Source organism: Lithobates pipiens, unplaced genomic scaffold (assembly GCF_037356315.1).
Source record: "Lithobates pipiens isolate NorthernLeopardFrog02 unplaced genomic scaffold, aLitPip1_a1.2 Scaffold_13, whole genome shotgun sequence".
NCBI classification, from domain to species: Eukaryota; Metazoa; Chordata; class Amphibia; order Anura; family Ranidae; genus Lithobates; species Lithobates pipiens.
The window spans coordinates 102,791,050-102,812,998 of record NW_027507718.1 but is presented as its reverse complement, the minus strand read 5'-3'; the positions used below and the strand labels follow the sequence as shown (position 1 = coordinate 102,812,998).

The 21,949-nt window shown below is 42.7% G+C and overlaps 1 protein-coding gene across 2 annotated transcripts in view; it reads right to left on the bottom strand.

The window, feature by feature from the left end:
* Positions 1 to 5,441: 5,441 nt before the first annotated feature.
* Positions 5,442 to 21,949, bottom strand: part of ECPAS (Ecm29 proteasome adaptor and scaffold) — a 182,526-nt gene continuing 166,018 nt past the window's right edge. For both annotated transcript variants that reach the window (XM_077475350.1, XM_077475351.1), the window contains 7 exons: positions 17,199 to 17,242; positions 16,773 to 16,965; positions 15,122 to 15,263; positions 14,593 to 14,698; positions 13,628 to 13,716; positions 6,913 to 6,984; positions 5,442 to 5,703 (listed from right to left, as the gene is read on the bottom strand). In XM_077475350.1, the coding sequence (XP_077331476.1) occupies positions 5,564 to 5,703; positions 6,913 to 6,984; positions 13,628 to 13,716; positions 14,593 to 14,698; positions 15,122 to 15,263; positions 16,773 to 16,965; positions 17,199 to 17,242 (786 nt within the window). In that variant the 3' untranslated portion in view covers positions 5,442 to 5,563. The remainder of the gene's footprint in view (positions 5,704 to 6,912; positions 6,985 to 13,627; positions 13,717 to 14,592; positions 14,699 to 15,121; positions 15,264 to 16,772; positions 16,966 to 17,198; positions 17,243 to 21,949) is intronic.

Sequence of the window (21,949 nt, the reverse complement as noted above, 5' to 3'; positions counted from 1 at the left end):
CCCCTCGGGGAAAATAGGAAGCCACCTACACAATAGGTAAGTAATTCAACAGTAGAGAATGCCATATCTATACGTGACATAGTGTGGAAGGAGTAAGAGTGGCAAGAAAAATGTCGCTCCTCTGGGTGCTTCCACCGCCACAACTCAGTAAGACAATAAACCTGGGTTTCAGTCAATAAATGAGGGGTAGGGTGGGTCTACCCCCCCACGCGGTCCATGGCAGGATCAAGAACAGCATTAAATTCCCCACCATAGAGCAGGGGGCCAGGGATTCAAGACAGCAGCATTGGGAATAAATTGGAAACTAGGTCTGAGGAAAATGGGGGAGAAACATATGTTCACTAATGTAAATACTACAGAGATAATTCGGATAGTAAGTATAATGAATCTCCCCCTCTGGATCCGTCTTAATCCACAATCTTTAGCCAAGAAGGATTTTGCTAGAAGGAGTAGTTGATATGTGTAGCCAGCCAGAGACGTTTAAGGGACCACAGTTTACCATTGGTGAGGTGAGTCTCTTGAAGGCAAACAAATATGTGGCTTATATATTTTTTTTTTTTTAAGGAAGGAGAATACCAAGGACCGCTTAAGGGGTGAGTTCAAAAGTTCTTCAAACATTCCAAGAGATCAGTTTTAGCACATTAGCCATATGCAGCATAACAACATATAAAACATTGCCCAAGAGAGACACCGGAATAAATGCACTGTAGCAACAGAAATTAATCTGCAATAGGAGCAGAAAAAAACCTAAAAGTCCATCTGGTCGCAACTAAAATGTAAGCGGGGCCAAAAAAGGAAAAAAAAAAAAAAAAAGTCTCTTCCCCCCCCTACTCTGCTCAACCATCCCAAACATAGTGCACTTTGGTACAAGAAAACAAAAACCTGTGACCTCGCCACCTACTGGAGAGATAGAGAGAGAGAGGGAGGGGGGGGGGGGGGGGTAGTGGGTCCAGAAAAGCTCTCTGCAAGGGCAAAGGTTCCATCCTGCAGGATATAACTGCAACCTGTAAAAGGCGGCACAAACAGTGGTAGTCATATAAGGCAAGGCACAGGTTGGCTGCCGATTAGGACAGGTGTTGTGGCCTACGATGGCATCTGACAGTTCCGTCACACAGGCAGCAAAAAAGAGAAAAGAAGGGGGGGGGGGGGTTGCAGTCCTCGTGTTATCTTTAGCAATGGAGTGTAGGAGGCAAAAAGGATAGGGTGACCCACAGGTGCTCCAACTTGCTTCAGGAGAGGTGAGGCAGAGAGGAAGAAAATCTGCGTACAGCATCAGTTGTGGCGTTGTCTAGGTTGTTTCCCAAAACAAGCGTCTATCCAGGCCATAGCATCCTTTGGATAAATGCAGAAGTGAGGTTTACCCTCATGGATGAGCCACAACTTGGCTGGGAAGAGTATCGCATATGGCAGGCCTTCAGTGTGGAGGCAGTCTTTCACCACAGCAAAGGATATGCACTGGTGTGGAACTTCAGCTGAGAAATTCGAATATATGGAGATACTTTTACCATTAAACTTGGGGGGTGTGATGTGCACACTTAATCACAGAATAACACTTCCATCCAAAAACATCTTGCAGCCAGGAATGAGGGAACCCCACAAAGCAGAGATTATTCCTGCGAGAGAGGTTCTCCAAGTCCTCCATTTTGGCTCTGAGGGACACCAGCTCATGAGCAGCCATACGTACATTGACAGCTAAGGGGTGTGTCCTCCAGGGAGATATGTTCATACGCACGCACGCACGCCTGCGCCCCCCCCCCCTTTGCCTTTACTTCCACTAAGGTAAATATAGTTTCATAGTCATAAATTATATGGTTATATTAGCACCTGCAGGTGGTACATAAGACACATATATCCAACAATATAACTTTTGCACAAACAAATATATAAACAATATATTGCGATTTTTTTAACTCAAAAATATGTAGAATACATATTGGCCTAAACTAATGAAAAAAACCTTTATTTTTTGGATTTTATAGCAAAAAGTAAAAAATTTGGTTTTCAAAATTGTAGTTTGTTTATAAACGTAAAAAAATTTAAACCGCAGAGGTGATCAAATATCACCAAAAGAAAGCTCTATTTGTGGGAAAAAAAGGCACATACATTTTGTTTGGGTACAGCGTTGCACGACCGTGCAATTGTCAGTTAAATCTACGCAGTGCCGTACCGCAAAAGATGGCCTGATCATTAAGGGGGCAAATCCATTTATTATCATTAAGTGGTTAAGCTATTGGAATTTTTCGGACCATTTATAAAGACTGGAATGGAAATGGCGGGGTGCCAAATGTCAAGCTTGAAGATTTTGAATAAATCCATTTCAGCACACAGAGTTAAAGGATGAGCACCAACCTTTAGGAATTGGTCCAGATATACATATATATTCACAGTCTTGGAGGTATCCATTCAGAATCCTCTGAGAGAACAGACCCCTGCAATCTGAGATCCAATGATTCTGTAGCATTAATAGGGTTTTCACCATCATTTTGACATTGTGTCTTGGGCAGTTCTTCTAGTTCTGACTTCATTGGACATCATCTATGTGCTGCTGTTCCCTTACCACTGAGGAGTGAGTGGGAGGAGTCCTTCTTGCAACAGAGGAGGTAGTCTGAAGCTGGTTTTAAATGGTAATGAGAGTCTCACTTATGCTCACACTAATTTTTCCAAGGACAATTCCAGGGGAATCTGTTTTTCTAAACTGGTAGCCTTTGGACATGGAGAAAAGGGCGACTCACTTAAAGGGGGTTGTAAAGGTAAACGTTTTTTCACCTATGCATTAAGGTGAAAAAACATCTGACAATACTGGCCCCCCCCCCAGCTCCCCTGTTATACTTACCTGACCCCTTGAAAGTCCCGCGCTCGTCCCAGACATCCTCTTCCTCGATCAGCCTGGTCGCTGATTGGTTACAGTGGATGGATTGAAATCAGAGCAGCCATTGCCTCGCACTGCTGTCAATCACATCCAATGACACGGCGGGGCCGAGTGATACAGCAAGCGCCTATAGCCGCCGACTGTATCACGGGAGTGCGCCTGCAAGCACTCGGGAGCCGAGACATCTGCCGAGGGACCCGAGAAGACCAAGTTTGGGGCCACTCTGTGCAAAACAAGCTGCACAGTGGAGGCAAGTATAACATGTTTGTTATTTAAAAAAAAATTATAATTACTTTACAACCCCTTTAAGTGCTCCTTTGCAGCAGGTGGAGGTCTATGCTGGAGGGGCCTGTTCCTCCTAGGATTTCAAGGCGGCAGAAAACAGTTTTCTGCTACAGGTATCTCCTGACAGGTGCATAGTATGTCTTGATGACTTTTTAGGATCTGTCAACCTGGGGATATGCCATATTTTGGCTGACACGTTCATGGAGATCGCTTTATGCTTCTGGGTGCTATAGCAACTACCAGCTGGAGACCACAAACGCGAGTCAAAACATATCGCCAGCACACCACGGATCTTCAAAAATTGTGTCCAAAATGTATTAAGGAGATCACATCACAGCAGTAAATCACATCTGACAAAGGGGGCCCTGCCTGATCTTGAAAAAGCACAATTAAAGACACAGGATCCCAAAAGGTCACAATTTACTGCTGTGATTATTTTTTGGACGCAATCTTGAACATCCAAGCTGTGCTGATATGATGTTCCGACCTGTTCTAGAGGTTGTCCCAACTTCTTTTTGGCTAAATCAGGTTGTAGGTCTTTTTTCCTCCCTCACATGAATTTATTATGTTGTCACCTGTTTTTGATTACCTTCTTGATGGTTCAGGTTTGGTGTTACATTCTGTGTCGAGCCATACCCTCTAGGGTCAACCTTTCTCCCTCTGGTCATGTTGGCAACTTTCACCATCTGGTGGGGACATTGGCTTTATCTGTGGACTTACAGGCATTTCTTCCACATCCCTGTTCCCAGGCCTATTATCAGTTATTGTTCACCCCTCAGTTGTACTGTTTTTACATGCTCCAGAGTCTAAATTCCTGTGTGCCACAATGGACAAGAAAATGATTTTTGGACTTAAGTCCTTTTCTTGAAGTCCAATGGGAGACATCTGTCCTACCCCCCTGTATTTATCTTCATGTTCTTTGTACTGCTTTCTACACACAGGCAGCAATACACAATCACTATCTGAATTATTCCTCAATAGACAAGAAAGAAATTGAATTTAAAATGCACTTTTCCTCTTATGTTTTGTACAATACCTTGACAGGCGCGGAGGACATTTCTGAAGGGAGGTAAGTAGAGGACACTGTGTGTAGGGTGGAGGTGGTGATGTGATGTGTGTAAGAAAAAAAATAATATTGTAAAAATTAATAAAAATAAAAACTACTGACCGACCCTGTCCACTTTTAAGGCAGGCGAAGTACCGTATATACTCTAGTATAGGCCGACCCGAATATAAGCCGAGGCACCTAATTTTACCACAAAAAAAAAAAAAAAACTGGGAAAACTTTGACTCTAGTATAAGCCTACGGTGGGAAATGCAGCAGCTACTGGGTAAACAAATGCCCATCGACAGCCTGTGCCCATCTGCAGCTGTACCTTTGATTACTAAAACAGCAGGTGTCTCCCGCTGTGTCATGCAGTCTGTTCGGCGGCCGTCCATTGTAACAAAACCCTGATATAGTTTTCCAACATTGCATCAGTGTTCTGTTTATCACGGACGAGGAGGGGCTTTTTTACAATGGACGGCTGCCGAACAGACTGCATGACACAGCGCGAGACACTGTTTTAGTATCAAAGGTACAGCTGCAGATGGGCACCCTCACTCGAGTATAAGCCAAGTTTTCCTTACTATTTAGACTTTGCTAGTTAAATTCTTTAAGAAAAAAAGGGCACTGAACCTCAGTGATCTTTGATCTCTTTCATGTTGTTCAGGTAGATCTCCACCTCTCCATGGTTTTCTACCCCTGCTCTAAGCAAAACCTGTTTTTGGCTATTGCGTAGGGAAGGGGCTAGACCCTTTGTCAAGTTTTTATTGTGGCATGTGTTCTCACTGGGGAGATTCACCTCTCTCTGCATGTACTTGTAACTATTGTTTTCAAGAATTAAAGTGAGACGAAATCCAAAATGTTAGCGTTTTCTCTAGAACAAGAGGTGGGGGAAATCGCAGGAAAACGCCTGTTCTGGGGACAAATTTCAAAAAGGGGAAGGCCTTTTGCTTTGGCAGATTTCCTATAATTTCCTGTGGTTTATCTGGCACAGGTAGTGAAGGGAAACAAAATAAACTGCCGTAGGTTTTAACCCTTCCCTACTTTAATTCAAAACTAAAAGGCTTGGACTAAATATACAATTTCATAGCTATATTTTCCAAATGTGACATGAGGTCATATATAAATTCAAATTAATCAGTGCACATTTCCTGCACAGAACACTCAAAAAACACATTATAGATAGGCCTTTGGCAATTTATAAACAGTTATAGATGAAGGCTAGAAAAATGTACAAGAAAATAATTCATGGACATTTATTGTAGGCATGGAATGATGCATGCTATAGAACATATGCAAACTTGGAAAGAACAGAATTCAAAATCCACAGCACATGAATCGCACAGTAATGTAGACAAATTATTTTAGTTTAAGCTCTCTAATCGTTTCTTTAGTAATAATCCTTTGTCTTTAAGATCAGGCCTGCTATCCTGTTCCATTGTAGATAAAGAAATAATTAACAAGTGTCTGTTTTCTACTGTAAGACTTTCCCATTGTTTTGAATCTGGAAAACAAAATTAAGAGAATTTACTAAATAAAAAAGAAAATTAAGACGAGCTAGCAAGAGAAGTTGTACATATAAATATTATTTTAAATGGATTGGACAGATTTTGCTTAAATAGCACAATGCTTTTGGTAGGGTAAGAACCATGGGATTCAAAAACACACATCTTAGTCTTAAACATGAAAATGATTAGACATGGATAACATGCTTAAGTGTTTTACTTATCAAACTAAATTTGTAAAAAGCACAGCTTTTTAACTGGCTTCATAAAATTCAGGCATTTACAGGTACTTTGGGCACTCCAACATGCTAATTTCAATATTTTTTGATGAAGTCAAGTCCTGGCCTACCCCCTGTCCCACACCTTACTGGCTTTTGAGGTTACTGAATTATAGGCCAATATGGTGAAACATGACACACTGCATGTGTATTTGCATTAGAGTGCTTTCCATTTTAGGGTTAGGACAGGGGTCGCAAACTGGTGGCCCTCCAGCTGTTGCGAAACTACAAGTCACATCATGCCTCTGCCTGTGGGATTCATGATTGTAACTGTCAGCCTTGCAACGCCTCATGGGACTTGTTTTTTTTTTTGCTGGAGGGCCACCAGTTTGAGACCCCTGGGTTAGGATGACTAAAATGCAAACACCCAGTGATTATCATGAGAGGGATTGACTACCATAACACTAACACTACAGCGAGCAGCTCCTGCACTACCATAGAAACATAGATCTTTTAAATGGACTCGGAAAGCTTCAACACAAGTCTATGTCTCCAGGAGGCCAGCCTTTAGGACCAGGAAGAGAATAGTGACCTTAGGTTGAGGATCTCTGAAAGTATGACAGCGACATGACGATATTACAGATCTGGTATAATTACAACCCAATATTTGGGCTTGGCCATCACCTCATTCTTTAAAACGTTCCTGTCTTTTATTTAGTAATTTTTTTAGCAAAGTATATTTTTACACATCTAAACTACAGCTAAGGTCTGCTTTAAATACTGTTTAAGGTTTTGTGCCCACCACCTAAATACTGCAGTCCCCACACAAAGACAATGTAAATAGTCTGGTTTTCAAAGGTGCCAGTTCGCATTGATGTGTGCTGGAAGAGAATGAAATGCATTTTGGCACAGATTGTTGCAACATATTACAACTCTGTTACATTGCTTTTCTGACATTACAAGTACATCTTACTCATAAAAATGACTCACCTTCGAGTTTCTTTATTAGTAGTTCCAATACAGAGAGAGCTTCTGTTCTTATGGATGAATAACTCTTATTTTCTAAAATAAGTAAAAGAAAAACATTGATGCTTGATAAAACATTATAATTTTCTACATACGTTTTACGATATAAAATATGAAACAAAAACGCAAAGAACAAATCAAGCACTATTTACATCTAAATGGACCAGATAACCCCAATGTAATCACAGGACATAAAAAAATAGTAAGGAAAAAATATATTACTGGCTCAAACTCCAGCTGCTTTATGCATGCTGATTTATTAAAAACATAGGAACCAGTGTGCACCATTCCCACTTCCTTAGTGGTGTAACAGGTTAGTATTGAGGGGACTAGGGAGGGAGACTGGGGGTACTTTTTTTTAATTTTTTTTTAATTTTTTTTTTTAATGGGAACATATTTAACAAAAAAGAAAAAAAAATGATGTGAATGGTTCTGCTATTAGTGTATATAAAATATGTTTTTTGTTCAGACTAGGGGCCTTCTTTAGCCACCTCAAGGCAAGACACTTTCACCCTCTTCCTGCCCAGGCCATTCTTCCAGCTTTCAGCGCTCTCACGCTTTGAATGACAATTACTCAGCCATGCAACACAGTACCTAATGTAATTTTTGTTTGAGACAGATGGAGCTATTTTTTGGTGGTATGTAAACCCTGCTTGGTAATTTTTACTTACAGCTAAGCCTATATAATAAGGCGTACCTGTAGGTAAAATGAATATCTTCTAAATGTGCACCCTTTAGGAGATATATTCGCTCTGCAGGCAGCCAGTGACATCACCAGCGCATGCACTTTGAAGGTTCAGCATACCCTGCTGGAACTTCAAAGCTTTGTGCCAGAACCGAGAGCTCCTGAGCAGGAGTGACATCATCGCCGCTCCGGCCAATCACAGCGGCGGAGCTTGCGAACCCGGAAGAAAGACGGGGGGGAACAGGCCACCCCTCTGAGCTGTGACTTTACAGCACTGGGGGGCTTTGTTTCAAGGTGAGTATCTCATAATTTGCTAGTATGTGATACATACTAGCCCATTATGCCATTGATCATCAGGTTTTTTTTTTGAACATCCACAGTTTACAACTACTTTAATCTCCACTGGCTGGTTTTACTATATAATCAAAAAAAAAAATATACCAAAAACTTTGAAAAGAAACCCCAACATTTTTCTTAGTTTCTGTTATAAAAAATTGCAAATAATCTTTCTTCAGAAAATTTAGGCCAAACCGTATTACAGGCATGTCCAAAGTCCGGCCCGCAGGCCAATTGCGGCCCGCGGTCCGGTTTTGAACGGCCCGCCTGGTTGTTTAAACATATATACGTTTTGTGGCCCCCGGCGATCTCCCAGCGCCGGGGCCACAAAAGATGTATAGTCCAGCTGCCTCGGAGGGAGGAGGCGGGACGAGTGCCGTGCACACAGGAGGAGAACTTCCTGTTTACACGGCAGCTGTAATAGGAAGTCCCGTCTCTGCCATTGGACGACTGTGCTGTCCATCAAAGGAGGCGGGACTTTCTCTTAAAGAGGCCGTTGTGTAAACAGGAGATTCTCCTGTAAGAGGTCTTTGGCACTCGTCCTGCCCTCCATGGCTGCACTGCTGGTAATGGTGGCTGCATTCCTGGCAATTGCAATTGTGGAGCTGCATTCCTGGCAATGGTGAGTGAATTACTAGCAATGGTGGCTGCATTCCTGGCAATGGTGGCTGCATTCCTGGCAATGGTGGGTGAAATTCCTGGCAATGGTGGGTGAAATTCCTGGCAATGGTGGGTGAAATTCCTGGCAATGGTGGCTGCATTCCTAGCAATGGTGGCTGCATTTCTGGCATTGGTGGATGCATTCCTGGCAATGGTGGCAGCATTCCCGGCAATGGTGAGTGAATTCCTGGCATTGGCGGGAGCATTCCTGGCAATGGTGGGTGCATTCCTATCAATGGTGGGTGCATTCCTGGCAATGGTGCCTGCATTCCTGGCAATGGTGGCTGCATTCCCGGCAATGGTGAGTGAATTGCTGGCAATGGTGGCTGCATTCCCGGCAATGGGAAGTGAATCCCTGGCAATGGCAGGTGAATCCCTGACAATGGTGGCTGCATTCCCGGCAATGGTGGCTGCATTCCCGGCAATGGTGGCTGCATTCCCGGCAATGGTGGCTGCATTCCCGGCAATGGTGGCTGCATTCCCGGCAATGGTGGCTGCATTCCCGGCAATGGTGGCTGCATTCCCGGCAATGGTGGCTGCATTCCCGGCAATGGTGGCTGCATTCCCGGCAATGGTGGCTGCATTCCCGGCAATGGTGGCTGCATTCCCGGCAATGGTGATTGAATCCCTGGCAATGGTGGCTGAATTCCCGGCAATGGTGGCAGCATTCCCGGCAATGGTGAGTGAATTCCCGGCAATGGTGGGTGAATTCCCGGCAATGGTGGGTGAATTCCCTGGCAATGGTGGGTGAATTCCCTGGCAATGGTGGGTGAATTCCCTGGCAATGGTGGGTGAATTCCCTGGCAATGGTGGGTGAATTCCCTGGCAATGGTGGGTGAATTCCCTGGCAATGGTGGGTGCATCCCTGGCAATGGTGGCCGCTGCATTCCTAGCAATTGTGGGTCTGCAGATAGACACTGATCCTTGTTTTGCTTCACAGTTCTTTATTTAAAATTTTAAGTTTTTTTTTCCTGAAGTTTTCTTAAAGTGAAGGTGCGTGTTATACGTCAATAAATATGGTGTATCCAAATAATACACTTGAGCTCATCTATTCACCACACACAGCCACAAAGGCAAGAGAATTCTTGTGGGGAAGTGTATTAGTGCTCGGATGGACACACTTAGACCCAATTTTAATGGTTCAAAGAATGTCAGGCAAAATGGTCGGCCCTCGCGCATGTTCAGTTCATCAAATCTGGCCCTCTTTGAAAAAAGTTTGGACATCCCTGCCGTATTAGGTTACATTTCTTTGGTAAACATAACCTGAACCCGTGTATATTTGGTCTGTTTTAAAGTTAGAGTCTACAAACTATGGTATTTTGATACCATGCTATTTGAAACTTGATCAGTTCAGCTGTACTGACGGCCTATCTAATTTTTACAGGCCTTAAAATGCCAGGACAGTACAAATATTCCCCAAATTACTCTTAGAAAGTAGACAGTACAAGGCAGAAGGTTTTTTTTATCTTAATGCATTCTATGTATTAAGATAAAAAGCCTTTGTGTGTGCAGCAGCCCCCCTCTTACTTACCCGAGCCTATCCATATAGCGATGTTCACGAGTGCTTCGGCCATCCGGGACTCTCCCTCCTGATTGGCTGACAGCAGTGGGAGCCAATGGCGCCGCAGCTGTGTCTCAAAGTCAGTTAGCCAATGAGGAGATAGAGGGAGTGGGGCAGAACCGCTGCCCTGTATCTGAATGGATACAGGAAACTGCGGCTCGGGTGTCCCCAGGGCAAGCTGCTTACTGTGGGGGCACACAACAGGAGGAAGGGGCCAGAAGCACCAAAGAGGGACCCGAGAAGATTATCGGGCTGCCCTGTGCAAAACCATTTCACAGAGCAGAACGTAGAGGTTTGTTATTTTTATAGGAAAAACAAGACTTTAGTACCACTCTAAGAGGCATGGTGCTTTTTTGTAAGTTGTAATTTTTTTGGAAAGTGCAGAAAGAAAATGAAGATTACAATTTTTACACAAAGTTGTAAAATTAATAAGATATTTCTCACACACAGAATAGGCATACTTAGAATTACCACCCAAAACACATTCTGCGATACCACGTGTGAGACTTTAATATTTGGACTGATTATGTTCTGGATATTGTATCTTGTGTATCACACATTTCAACCAATTGTATCAAAACCAATGTACTGTAATGGCTGCCTCTATATGTGTGGTCAGGGAATATAAGCCTCGTGTGGCGTCACCTATAGCAGTTTCAGTTCCTATATGCCAATCAAGCCTAGCTTACTGGTAGATGGCTGCCCCCAGGAATGCCATGTTCACTGGCCAGGAAGTACAGGAGGGTAAATACCACAATATTGCAAACCTTGCTTTAGCATCTGAACAGGAGGCAGAATGATGTTAGAAGCTGTATACACTTCATTCAATAAAAGTAAGCATCCACTTATATGCAACATTGGAAAATCCAAATACAGCAATGAAAAAGCATCATCATATCCATGACACCTTAGACAGGGGGATGGGAGAAGGAAGATCCAGGATCCACACTGAAGTGGCTTCCTGAATCCCTTGGCTGATATCTTGGGACTTTATTACATAAGGTTGGTTAATGGTTTTTGAACTTTTACCTTATCCTCTTATCCCACTTGTTGTTTACCACACTTTTGTTTCACATTTAGCGCTTCAGTTTATTTGTTCTTTTTTGGATTTGGAATCTGCTTATATCATTTTTCAAATGTGGTTTCCTTATAACACTGAATGTATTCAGAGACTACTGGCTTCTTAATTTTTTAATTATTCAGGATGTATTAGATTTTCCCACACTGATTTGAAATAGTGTCCTGAAACCAAAATGGATGTAAAAATAGAATGCAGTGGTATGTCTGCAAACATAAAAACTTAGAAACAAAGTAAAATGTCACTTCCAAGTTTAAAACCAAACAACTGTTCATCCAGGGTAAGGCACTGCAGTAGAAAAGGTTCTAATCTGTTAAAATGGACAAAGCTTCATGGTGACCACAATCTGGTATGTCTTGTGACAATGAGATCTGCCTAATATTGAGGTGTACTCCATGCACAATATACAGTTAGCGCTCTCTCTCTCTCTCTATATATATATATTTATTTGGACACATGCACAATTTTAATGTTTCCCCAGGTATTTACCAAAATATACTCAAGCTGTAGTTATACAATGGATATGGGCTGAAAGGGCACACTCTCCGGTTTAATTTGAGTATGTAAATCCAAATTGGAAGAAGGGTTTAGGAATTACAGCTCTTAAGAATAGCCACCCCCCCCCCCCCTTTTTTTTCAAGGGACCAAAAGTAATTGGGCAATTGAATCAAAGGCCGATTAATGACCAGGTGTGGGCTACGCCATTATTTCTTCAGCAATTAAGCAGGTAAAAGGTCTGCAGTTGATTCTAAGTGTGGTATTTGCATTTGGAATCTATTTCTGTGAACCTACATCATGCATTCAAAGGAGCCGTCCATGCAAGTGAAATAGGCCATTGTAAGGCTTCAAAAACAAAAGAAACCCACCAGAGAGATAGCAGCAACATTATGAGTGGCCAAATCGACAGTTTGGTACATTCAGAGGAAAGAAGAACGCACTGGTGAGCTCAGCAACATAAAAAGGCCTGGACATCCATGGAAGACAACAGTGGTGGATGATCGCAGGATCCTCTTTATGGTAAAGAAAAACCCCATTCACAACATCCAGACAAGTGAAGGACACTCTCCTGGAGGTGGGCGTATCATTGTCAAAGTCTACAATCAATAGAAGACTTCACGAGAGCAAATACAGAGGGTTCACCCACAAGGTGCAAACCATTCATAAGCCTGAAGAATAGAAAAGCCAGATTAGACTTTGCCAAAAAACATCTAAAAAAAAGCCAGACCAGTTTTGGAAAAGCATTCTTTGGACGGATGAAACCACGATTAATCTGTACCAGAATGACAGGAAGAAAAAGTGTGTAAAAGGCTTAGAACAGCTCATGATCTAAAGTACACAACGGCATCTGTAAAATATGGAGTGATGGCATGGGCATGCATGGCTTCCAGTGGCACTGGGTCATTGGTGTTTATTGATGATGTGGCAGAAGAGAGAAGTAGCCCGATGAATTCTGCAGTGTTTAGAGATATACTGTCAGCTCAGATTCAGCCAAATGCAATAAAGTTGATTGGACTGCGCTTCACAGTACAGATGGACAATGAACCAAAACACACTGCAAAAGCAACCCGGAAGCTTTTGAAGGAAAAGTGGAATATTCGGCAATGGCCGAGTCAATCACCCGATCTTGACCCAATTGAGCATGCATTTCACTTGCTGAAGGCAAAACTAGAAGCAGAAAGACCCACAAAGAACTGAAGATAGTTGCAGTTAGAGCCTGGCAAAGCACCAGAAAGGAGAAAACCCAGTCTTTGGTAACGTCTATGGGTTTCAGACTTCAGGCAGTCATTGCCAGTAAAGGATTTGCAGCAAAATATTAAAAAAAAACAACATTTTATTTATGATTATATTCATCTGATCAATTACATTTTAGCCACTGAAAATGGGGACTGTGTATAAAAATGATTGCAGTTCCTAAAATTTGTACTTGATATTTATGTTCAACCTCTTGAATTAAAGCTGAAAGTCTGCACTTCAAATTAATTTGGATTGTTTCATTTTAATTTTATTCTGGTGGCATACAGAGCTAAAAAAGTATGAAAATCATGCCTCTGTCCAAATACAGAAGGATCTAACTGTAGTTACAGTAACCTTCAGCTCATGAGATACTACATGCGATACCTTTTTCCTAAAAAGGCATCAGCTGAACATTGGTCACTGGAAAGGTTTTAGAATATGGAAACCTTTTGATAACAATGTGTGAATTCAGAGACTGTCACTATCGTTCGACTTAAGATTGGGCAACAACCACTAAGCAGTGATTTCTCAACCTTAAGGCCAATGATAATATTCACAGCAAAGAAAATGGACAACATACAACTGCACACAGAATAAAGATGCAATGAGCGGTAACTGGCTATACCTAATGAATGCGCTATTGCTGGACAGGCTTCTGAGAGGATTTCTGTAAGGGCCACAATGTCCGAGTGCTCCTTTTCTAAAATCAATAACCTATTAAAAGGAAGAAAAAAGCATGCAACGTTTTCATCAGTTCAATACATGTCACATGCTAAGTAAACCACTTTGAAAATTAATGTAATATTTTTCCTCATATGTTATACATGTTATATAGCAAACAAATCTTTGAATAACTATGCCAGGCATTTGCAATTAGTGGACCTCCAGCTATTGCAAAACTACCAGTCCCATCATGCCTCTGCCTCTGGGTGTCATGCTTGTGGCCGTCAGTCTTTCTATGCCTCATGGAATTTGTAGTTCTGCAGCAGCTGAAGGTCCGCTAATTGCATATCCCTGAACTATTCTATTCACACAAGTTTAGGTTTAAAATATTTAAAGAAGCAAATTGTGGAAACAGCTGCTTACAGCTTCTCATTAAACCACAACACATCTGGTAGAACAGCTACTTCAAGGGGAAGTAGAGTAGTAGAGACCCCAGTAACATTCCCAAGCCTTCTTTTGCATGCCAGCATTGCTTTCAGCAGCAGGAAATGACCCAGTGGCTAAAAAGCATAGAGAATAAAAATGGAGGTAGGTTTTAATCCTGCCAGGTTTCTACTGCTGTATAAGTATTTAGGAAGGTGGCACAATGCTCCCAGTCCTAATTTGAAAGCTAGGCTACCATAATTCAGGTGACCGGAGAACCAGATTGTTTACAGCCATGCAATGGAATGTGAGCTCATGATGATGGGTGGGGGAAATTTTTCTACAGCAGCCAGAGAGGAATTGCCTACTTCCCCTCTATTTAAAACCTTTGGGTGTAGTTCTATTTATGTAAACTGTGTGAGCCACAGCACAGAGACCAAGACATTTATTATACATTCCCCTAAAATTTATTGGGTGTGTTATTCATGCTGCAGTCAAACTTACCCCTGAAAGTAGGCAGTCATAGACTGAAGCACAACATGCTGGACCTTCCATGTGCTCAGTTTTAGTCTCTCACACATTAGCTTGCACACTTCAAACCGATAGCAGCCTATTAAAATGAAAAACAGGTAACATAGTTCACTTACTTTTATACTTTTTGGCATTTCTGAACTTAATTGTTTGTTGGCTGTTTCTAGCCCTCAAAAGATTTTCAGTGCCAGATGTTCCCATGATAGTCTGTGCCCCCTGAAGATAATACTAGGGTGTTACATCGTGCTAGGTGAAATTACCATTTATCCTATAGTTTGAATCAGGCAAGGCAGCAACGTACTATCAGTAATCCATAGCACAGAGTTGGGATCTTTAGCCACTACAATCTCTGAAACACATCTACAAAAACTTAGGTTTTGCATGAAGTTTGATTTTATATTTCTGTCTTCATACAAGCTGTAATATGATGTCTTCCCTTAGACACCAAACTGCTTTGGATCCCAAATGTGCAAAGCTGCTGGTATACAGAAAAAGGCCTTACACTGGGTAGCAGGGTTCCTGGGCCAAGCCTTGCCTAGAGTTGAGAAGGCACACAGTAGGAACTCTGTCTGCAACTCTTTTGCTTTCTCATCCGGATCGTCTTCCTCTTTTGGTGACCGCACTCCCACAGTTTCTAGTGAAGTCTATAGCAAAACAGATAATAATGAGTTCACATTTTATCCAACATGAACATTGGTCTTCATACAGATAACAGGGTATTAAATCAAGACTTATGTTCACCTCTGTGTGTTTGATTCACAGGTCTTGCCAATAAGACCCATTACTATTAGTAGTACAGAACCGCTAACATAAGTAGAGAAGAACACAATATTTACGTTTTAGCTATACTTTTTCACAGCAGCCAAAATCAGATTTAGAAGAAATCAGTTTATAAATGTGCCACTGTATGGTGTGCCAAAATCCTCCCTGTTTTGGCAAATGTCTTATCTATTCTTTTTGTATCGTGATTGGCACAAGAGGTTATCTCCTGATGACGTAAACAAAGAAGAAGTAGTATAGGATCACATGAGGCAATACACTGCAACGGACTAAGGCTGGTCATACACAGTTCAAATCTTGGCCAGTTCTTGCTGAACCGGCCGAGATTCGAACCATTAATGGTCAGGCTGAATGTACCAAGTTGATCAATCTTGGGTCCAACTAGCTTGCCGGATTCTCTTGCGATTATCACTAGCGGCTGCTAGCAGATAGCAGCTAGCAATAATCACTGTCCGCCGCCAGGAGAAGACAATTGCCCTGCAGAAGGGATTGCCGCATTAACACTGACTTAATTTCTTTCCTGCAACCACGAGAAACTTGCCCTGTGTATGGCCAGCCTAACAGTGTCAAGAGTTCTTAACACAATGCTAGATTATATAAACTGTATGAAATGAAGGCTGTATTTGGCAGCGATGGGTTAACGTTTGACTAAAATATCGCCATCCAGATAAAATAACTGGAAGGTTTAGAAGTCCAAAATCCAAGCCAATACTTTTTTTCTTGTTCCCAAACAAGAGCTAGACTGCAATAATTAATCTTAAAGTGAAACTAAAGGCAAATATTTTTTTATTTTAAAAATAACAAACATGTTATACTTACCTGCTCTGTGCAGTGGTTTTGCACAGAGCAGCCCTGATCCTCTTCTTTTCGTGTCCTCCGCCAGCCATCCTGGCCCCCATAGCAAACAGCTTGCTGTGGGGGCATCCAAGCAGGTTCACTTCCGAGCCACTGATCTGCATGTCCATTCAGACACAGAGCCACAGCTTGCCAACCCCCCCCCCCCCCCCCTTCTCATTGGCTCACTGGCTGTGATTGATAGCAGCAGAAGCCATGAGTAGGGAGAGTCCTCAGGAGACAACGTTCTCATGCACATTGCTGGATCATGATGGGGCTCAGGAAAGTATTAGGGGGGAGCTGCACACACAAGTTTTTTTTACCTTCATGCATAGCATGCACAAAGTTTAAAAAACCTTTGGCCTTTAGAACCACTTTAACAAACAATTTGATATTAAATATTTAATACATTCAAACAAAAACACTGCACTGTGAATAACCCATACATGTTTTTTTTTCTATTGGTTGAAATGGATGGACTTGTGTCTTTTTTCCACCGGATTAAATATGTAACTGTGTAGGTATACAAGTAAATATACCTTTTGTATCAAGGGAAAGAGGATATCTGTCAGTTCCTGGAAGCGATCCTCCTTAGTAGATTCAAGTACATCAGCAGCACACTTGAGAGCAACTATCTTGTACTTGACATTTTCTTTCCGACATTCTTTTAGTACAGCTTGAATTATATTATCTATGGTGGGCTGTTCATGAGCACCTTCCTTCAACTGTTTGCTGTGGCGGGCAAGAGAGACAACATAAACAACCCAATTTAAATTTAGCAAAAGCAAAACATAAATGACTACTGTCGTGTGTCAAGTATTTCATTATTTTATTTTTATTTAGCATTTTCTTATGGGCCGCAATGGCAGCCTGCACATTACATTTATGTTACTTCCAGAGAAAGACTTGCAGCAGGCAATATAACATGCCAACGAGTTTTTGTTTTTTTAGTAAACAGTGCTTACCTACAACTGGAAACCACAGTTCCAATAGCTTTTAGAAGTTCTTCCTGTAAAATAGAACACATTAAAAGTGTGAAGTATTCTAAAAATACAGACATAGAAAACTGCTAAAATCATGTATATAATAACACTTGGACATACTGTGTAAAATTATAACTAAATGTTAACACAAAATTTGTTTATTCTGCCTTCTCTGGAGCGAGATCTGCCAAGCTGTCCTCAAAGGTTAAACATTAAGGATGCACCTTATTATTTTATTGTATGGTCTCAAATAAGATAAATATACATATTATGCACTTGTATAATTATATGCAATTACTATAAATTATTTATTCCAACAGAGATAATATATATAGTAGTAGGAAGACTTTGCACTGCATTTCTTAGGCTTCTTCTACTGAGAAAGATGGATAGTTTTGCCACCAGTAGGATCCTTGATGATAACCTTGATGTAAAAAAAATTTCCGCAGCAGCCACTCTTATAAAGGTGATCCAGTGGCTGATTAGTTGCTGGATCACTTTTAGAAGCGTCAGGAGGGCTTTACCCCTCCCAATGCTTTTCAGGCTTACTTGGCTCATTGGCAAGCCCGAGAACTGATCCGGCGGTTGCTGCAGAAGCAGAAAAGATGGCCTCCTCTCATCTCTATGGCATAGGAGGCCCAAAGCGACGTCATGTCACTTCCAGTTCACAACTGATGTTAAAGCATTAGATCAATGTTTTTTTTGATCTGATGCTTTCCGTTGTAGAGGAGAGATGTAGGGGTCTTAATGATCCCAGATCTATCCATAAAGAGGACATGTCATACCTTAATTCTATAACAAGGGATGTTTACAAAAAGTGATAAAAAAAATAAAATAGTGTAAAAAAAGAAAAATGTGATAAAAAATAAAAAAAAAAATAAGGGGGCGTGGCTACCGCGCTGCTGGATGGACGTCTGCTAGCACAGCTCCGCTCCAGCAACGGGAACCGAGCGACATACAGCTACCACTGCTGACTTTTCAACGCCCCACTGATCACCTGAAGACCCGGGCACCTGGGTGAAATGTCCAGGAAGCGGAGAGGAGCGGTGGCTCCACAGAAACTGGACGATTTCTTCCGACGGGCAGGCCGCGACCCGAGGCAAGATGGCGCCGGCCCATGCTCACGCGCGGCCTCCTCATCAGACAGCTCAGCAGCAACCAGCCCGGAGAATGGAGAGGCAGAATATCGCCGCTCCCCGGAGGTCTCCACACCGCTGTCTCGCAGCCCAGCCAAATCCAAGCCACGAATGGCTTTGGACACCGCACAGGTGAGCAAGGGCCGGGATCCATTAGATGACACCAGGGAACTCATTGACCCCTTCACTGCCTTCCCCACCACAGGTGGGCCTATATCTGACACAACGCTGAAGGACATGCTTCTCTCACTCCGCACCTCCATGCACAATGACATGCTTCTTTGCCTTAACAACTTTAAAAAGGAGGTAGGGGAGCTGGGCTCACGGGTTGACCATATTGAATCTAAAATGGGAGACTTTGCCACTTCGCATAATACCCTGATTGATGCGCACAGTGACCAAGCCGCAGAAGTCGCATGGCTCAAAGCTAAAGTCGCAGACTTGGAAGACAGGTCCCGCAGGAACAATATTAAGATACGGGGGGTTCCGGAGGATGTCCTCCCTGCACAACTCCAGCAGTATGCACAAGCCCTAATGAAGGCATTCCTCCCCTCTCTGCCCCATACAGAACTGCAAATAGACCGTATACACCGGTTGCCCAAACCTGCTTTTCTCCCTGACAATTTACCTCGTGATGTCTTAATGAGAGTCCATTTTTTTCAAACAAAGGAACAACTCATGTCTGCTTTCCGCAAACAACAGAATCCGCCTGCAGAATACGCCCGCATCCAACTGTATGCTGACCTTTCACAGTTTACTATGCAGAAGCGCAAATCCCTGTTGTCGGTAACTAAAGCTTTGCGTAACCACAATATTCAGTACAGATGGGGATACCCAGTTAAACTAACAGTCACCCACGAGGGCAAATCTACTGTGATCACCTCCATTGATGAAGGCCTTGCGCTGTTGCGGTCATTGGACATTCTCCCTGCCCCGTCTTCAGATGGCGCTTCCCCCTCCTCTAACGACCATTTACAAATGGATTGGCAAAAGGTGGTGCGCAAGAAGAAAACCAAATGAAGTCAGCCGTGGTTACACATCTCATGGTGTGTACATGCTCTTCTCTCAACAATAGTGTTCCTGTTGCACTGAGATCCCCTACTCAGTGCGTTTATTCTTCCCCCCCTTGAATATGGGCAATTGTTATGCCTCTACGTGCAGGTTTGCACCTACTTTTTTACAGAACTTTGTTTGCTTGTTTTTCTTTTTATTCTTTTTTCTTCCCCCCCTTTTTACTCCCTTCCTAGAGGGCCTGCTCGGTCGGCCTGTCGTTACACTCATCGCTCTGCCAGCAACTCTCCTTTCCACAACAGAAGAGGACCTTTGGGACATTCTGGAATCGTGCATCAGGTACCCACCTTATCTTTTAATCATCCTGCTGTTTAATGATGGCTATTAATATAGTTTCGTTTAATGTTAATGGTCTGAACCACCCGGCCAAGAGGTCTTCTCTTTGGAAAGAAGCTGCTAAATTAAATGCTGATGTTCTCTGCATCCAGGAGACCCACTTTGCGGCTGACTCTGTGCCCCGGTTTCACCACAAAAACTTTCCACACATCTTCATGGCATCCAGTGCCAAAAAGCAAAAGGGAGTCCTGATTGCCATCAAAGATTCAGTCGCATTCACCATGAAAGACCTTCTAGTTGACCCGGAAGGTCGTTATCTCATACTGAGCTGTGATCTCAATAACAAACCCTACACTATAGTAAACCTGTATGCACCCAACTCCCATCAACTACGATTTTTAAAACGCCTTCACAGGAAGATTTCTGCCAACAAGTATGGTTCGGTATTGATATGTGGAGATCATAACCTGACACCGGATCACACTATGGACACTACCTCCACAGCTAGACGACAACCACCTTCGCTTCAGCCTCTCCTACATGCGGAGGACCTGTTTGATGTTTGGAGATGTCAGCACGCCAACGAGCGTGATTATTCCTATCACTCCTTACGGCACAATATGTATTCTAGAATTGACTTAATTTTAGTTGATAAGCATCTTTTGCAGGCAGTGTCCTCTTCCACCATACATGATATTACATGGTCTGATCATGCTCCCGTTTCTGTCGTGGTGGTGGAGGGGCACACTCCAGGCCCTGCGTATTTGTGGAGGGCTAACCCTCGTATTTTTCAAAAAGCGGAACACTCTGGGAAGGTGGCTGCCAGCCTCTCTGAATTTTTCTCTTTAAATGACCAGTCGGTTTCAGATCCCATGATGTTGTGGTGTGCGCACAAAGCGTATATAAGAGGTGTAATGTTACAAATATGTGCAAGGGAAAAAAGGCAGAGGACACAAAAACTTGACCAAATTCTCCATAAGATTAGATCCTTAGAATCACTCAATAAGATAAGCCCGACCTTACAGCTTGCGCATAGTCTCGCCCAACACCGCTCGGATCTTAGACTTCTACTGATAGAACAATTCGACAAACATGTCAGATATTTCAAACTGTCCCACTACTCCTCTGGGAATCGGGCGGGTAAGTTTCTCGCCCAGAGGCTCAGAGCAGCAAGAATTAAATCAAAAATTTCGTACCTAATTCACCCTCCAACTAAGCGGAAAATCTATAACCCCAAGGAAATAGCAAACTCATTCGCTGAGTATTATGCCTCACTCTATAACTTAAAGGACGACCCCAACACCCCTCAACCGAATGAAAATACTATACGGGAGTTCTTGACAAAAATTAACTTGCCCTCCCTTACCCCCGATCAACTTAACTCCTTGAACTCCCCTATTACGGAACCTGAGATTAGAAGGATCATTAGAACTCTCCCTCTAGGGAAGTCCCCAGGCCCGGATGGGCTCCCCAATGACTATTATAGGTCTTTCCCAGACAACCTTGTCCCAACACTTATAAGTGTCTTTTCAACAGCAATGTCCTCTGCCTCGTTTCCTGCTGAAATGCTTAAAGCATATGTGGTTACCATCCCGAAGCCAGGAAAGGAACCCACTTCACCAGCTAACTTTAGGCCGATTTCATTACTTAACTCTGATGTTAAGCTATATGCGAAAATCCTTGCACATAGACTGCTCAAGATCCTGCCGGGTCTGGTGAGTGCTGACCAGGCGGGTTTCACTCCAGGTAGGCAGGCCTCTGATGCCACAAGAAGAGTTATTAACATTATGCAATACGCTGGGGCCTGTCGGGTGCCTTCTCTGCTCCTCTCTTTGGATGCGGAGAAGGCATTCGACAGGATTCATTGGGGATACATGAGACTTACATTACAGAAATATGGCTTTACAGGCCCTATCTTATCGGCCATAATGGCCCTCTACTCATCCCCCTGTGCACAAGTCTATACGTCCAATATGTTATCGACCACGTTTTCTATATCTAATGGTACTAGACAGGGCTGTCCTCTATCTCCTACTATCTTTAACTTACTCATGGAGCCCCTGGCGGAAAGGATTAGAACCCACCCTAATATTGCTGGCTTCAACCTTCCGCACGGGTCACATGTTATTAATTTATTTGCGGATGATATCATCCTGTTTCTAACCTCACCACGAACTTCTCTTCCCTACACCCACAGCACACTTATGGAATTTAGTAATATATCCTACTATAAAGTCAACTGCACGAAAT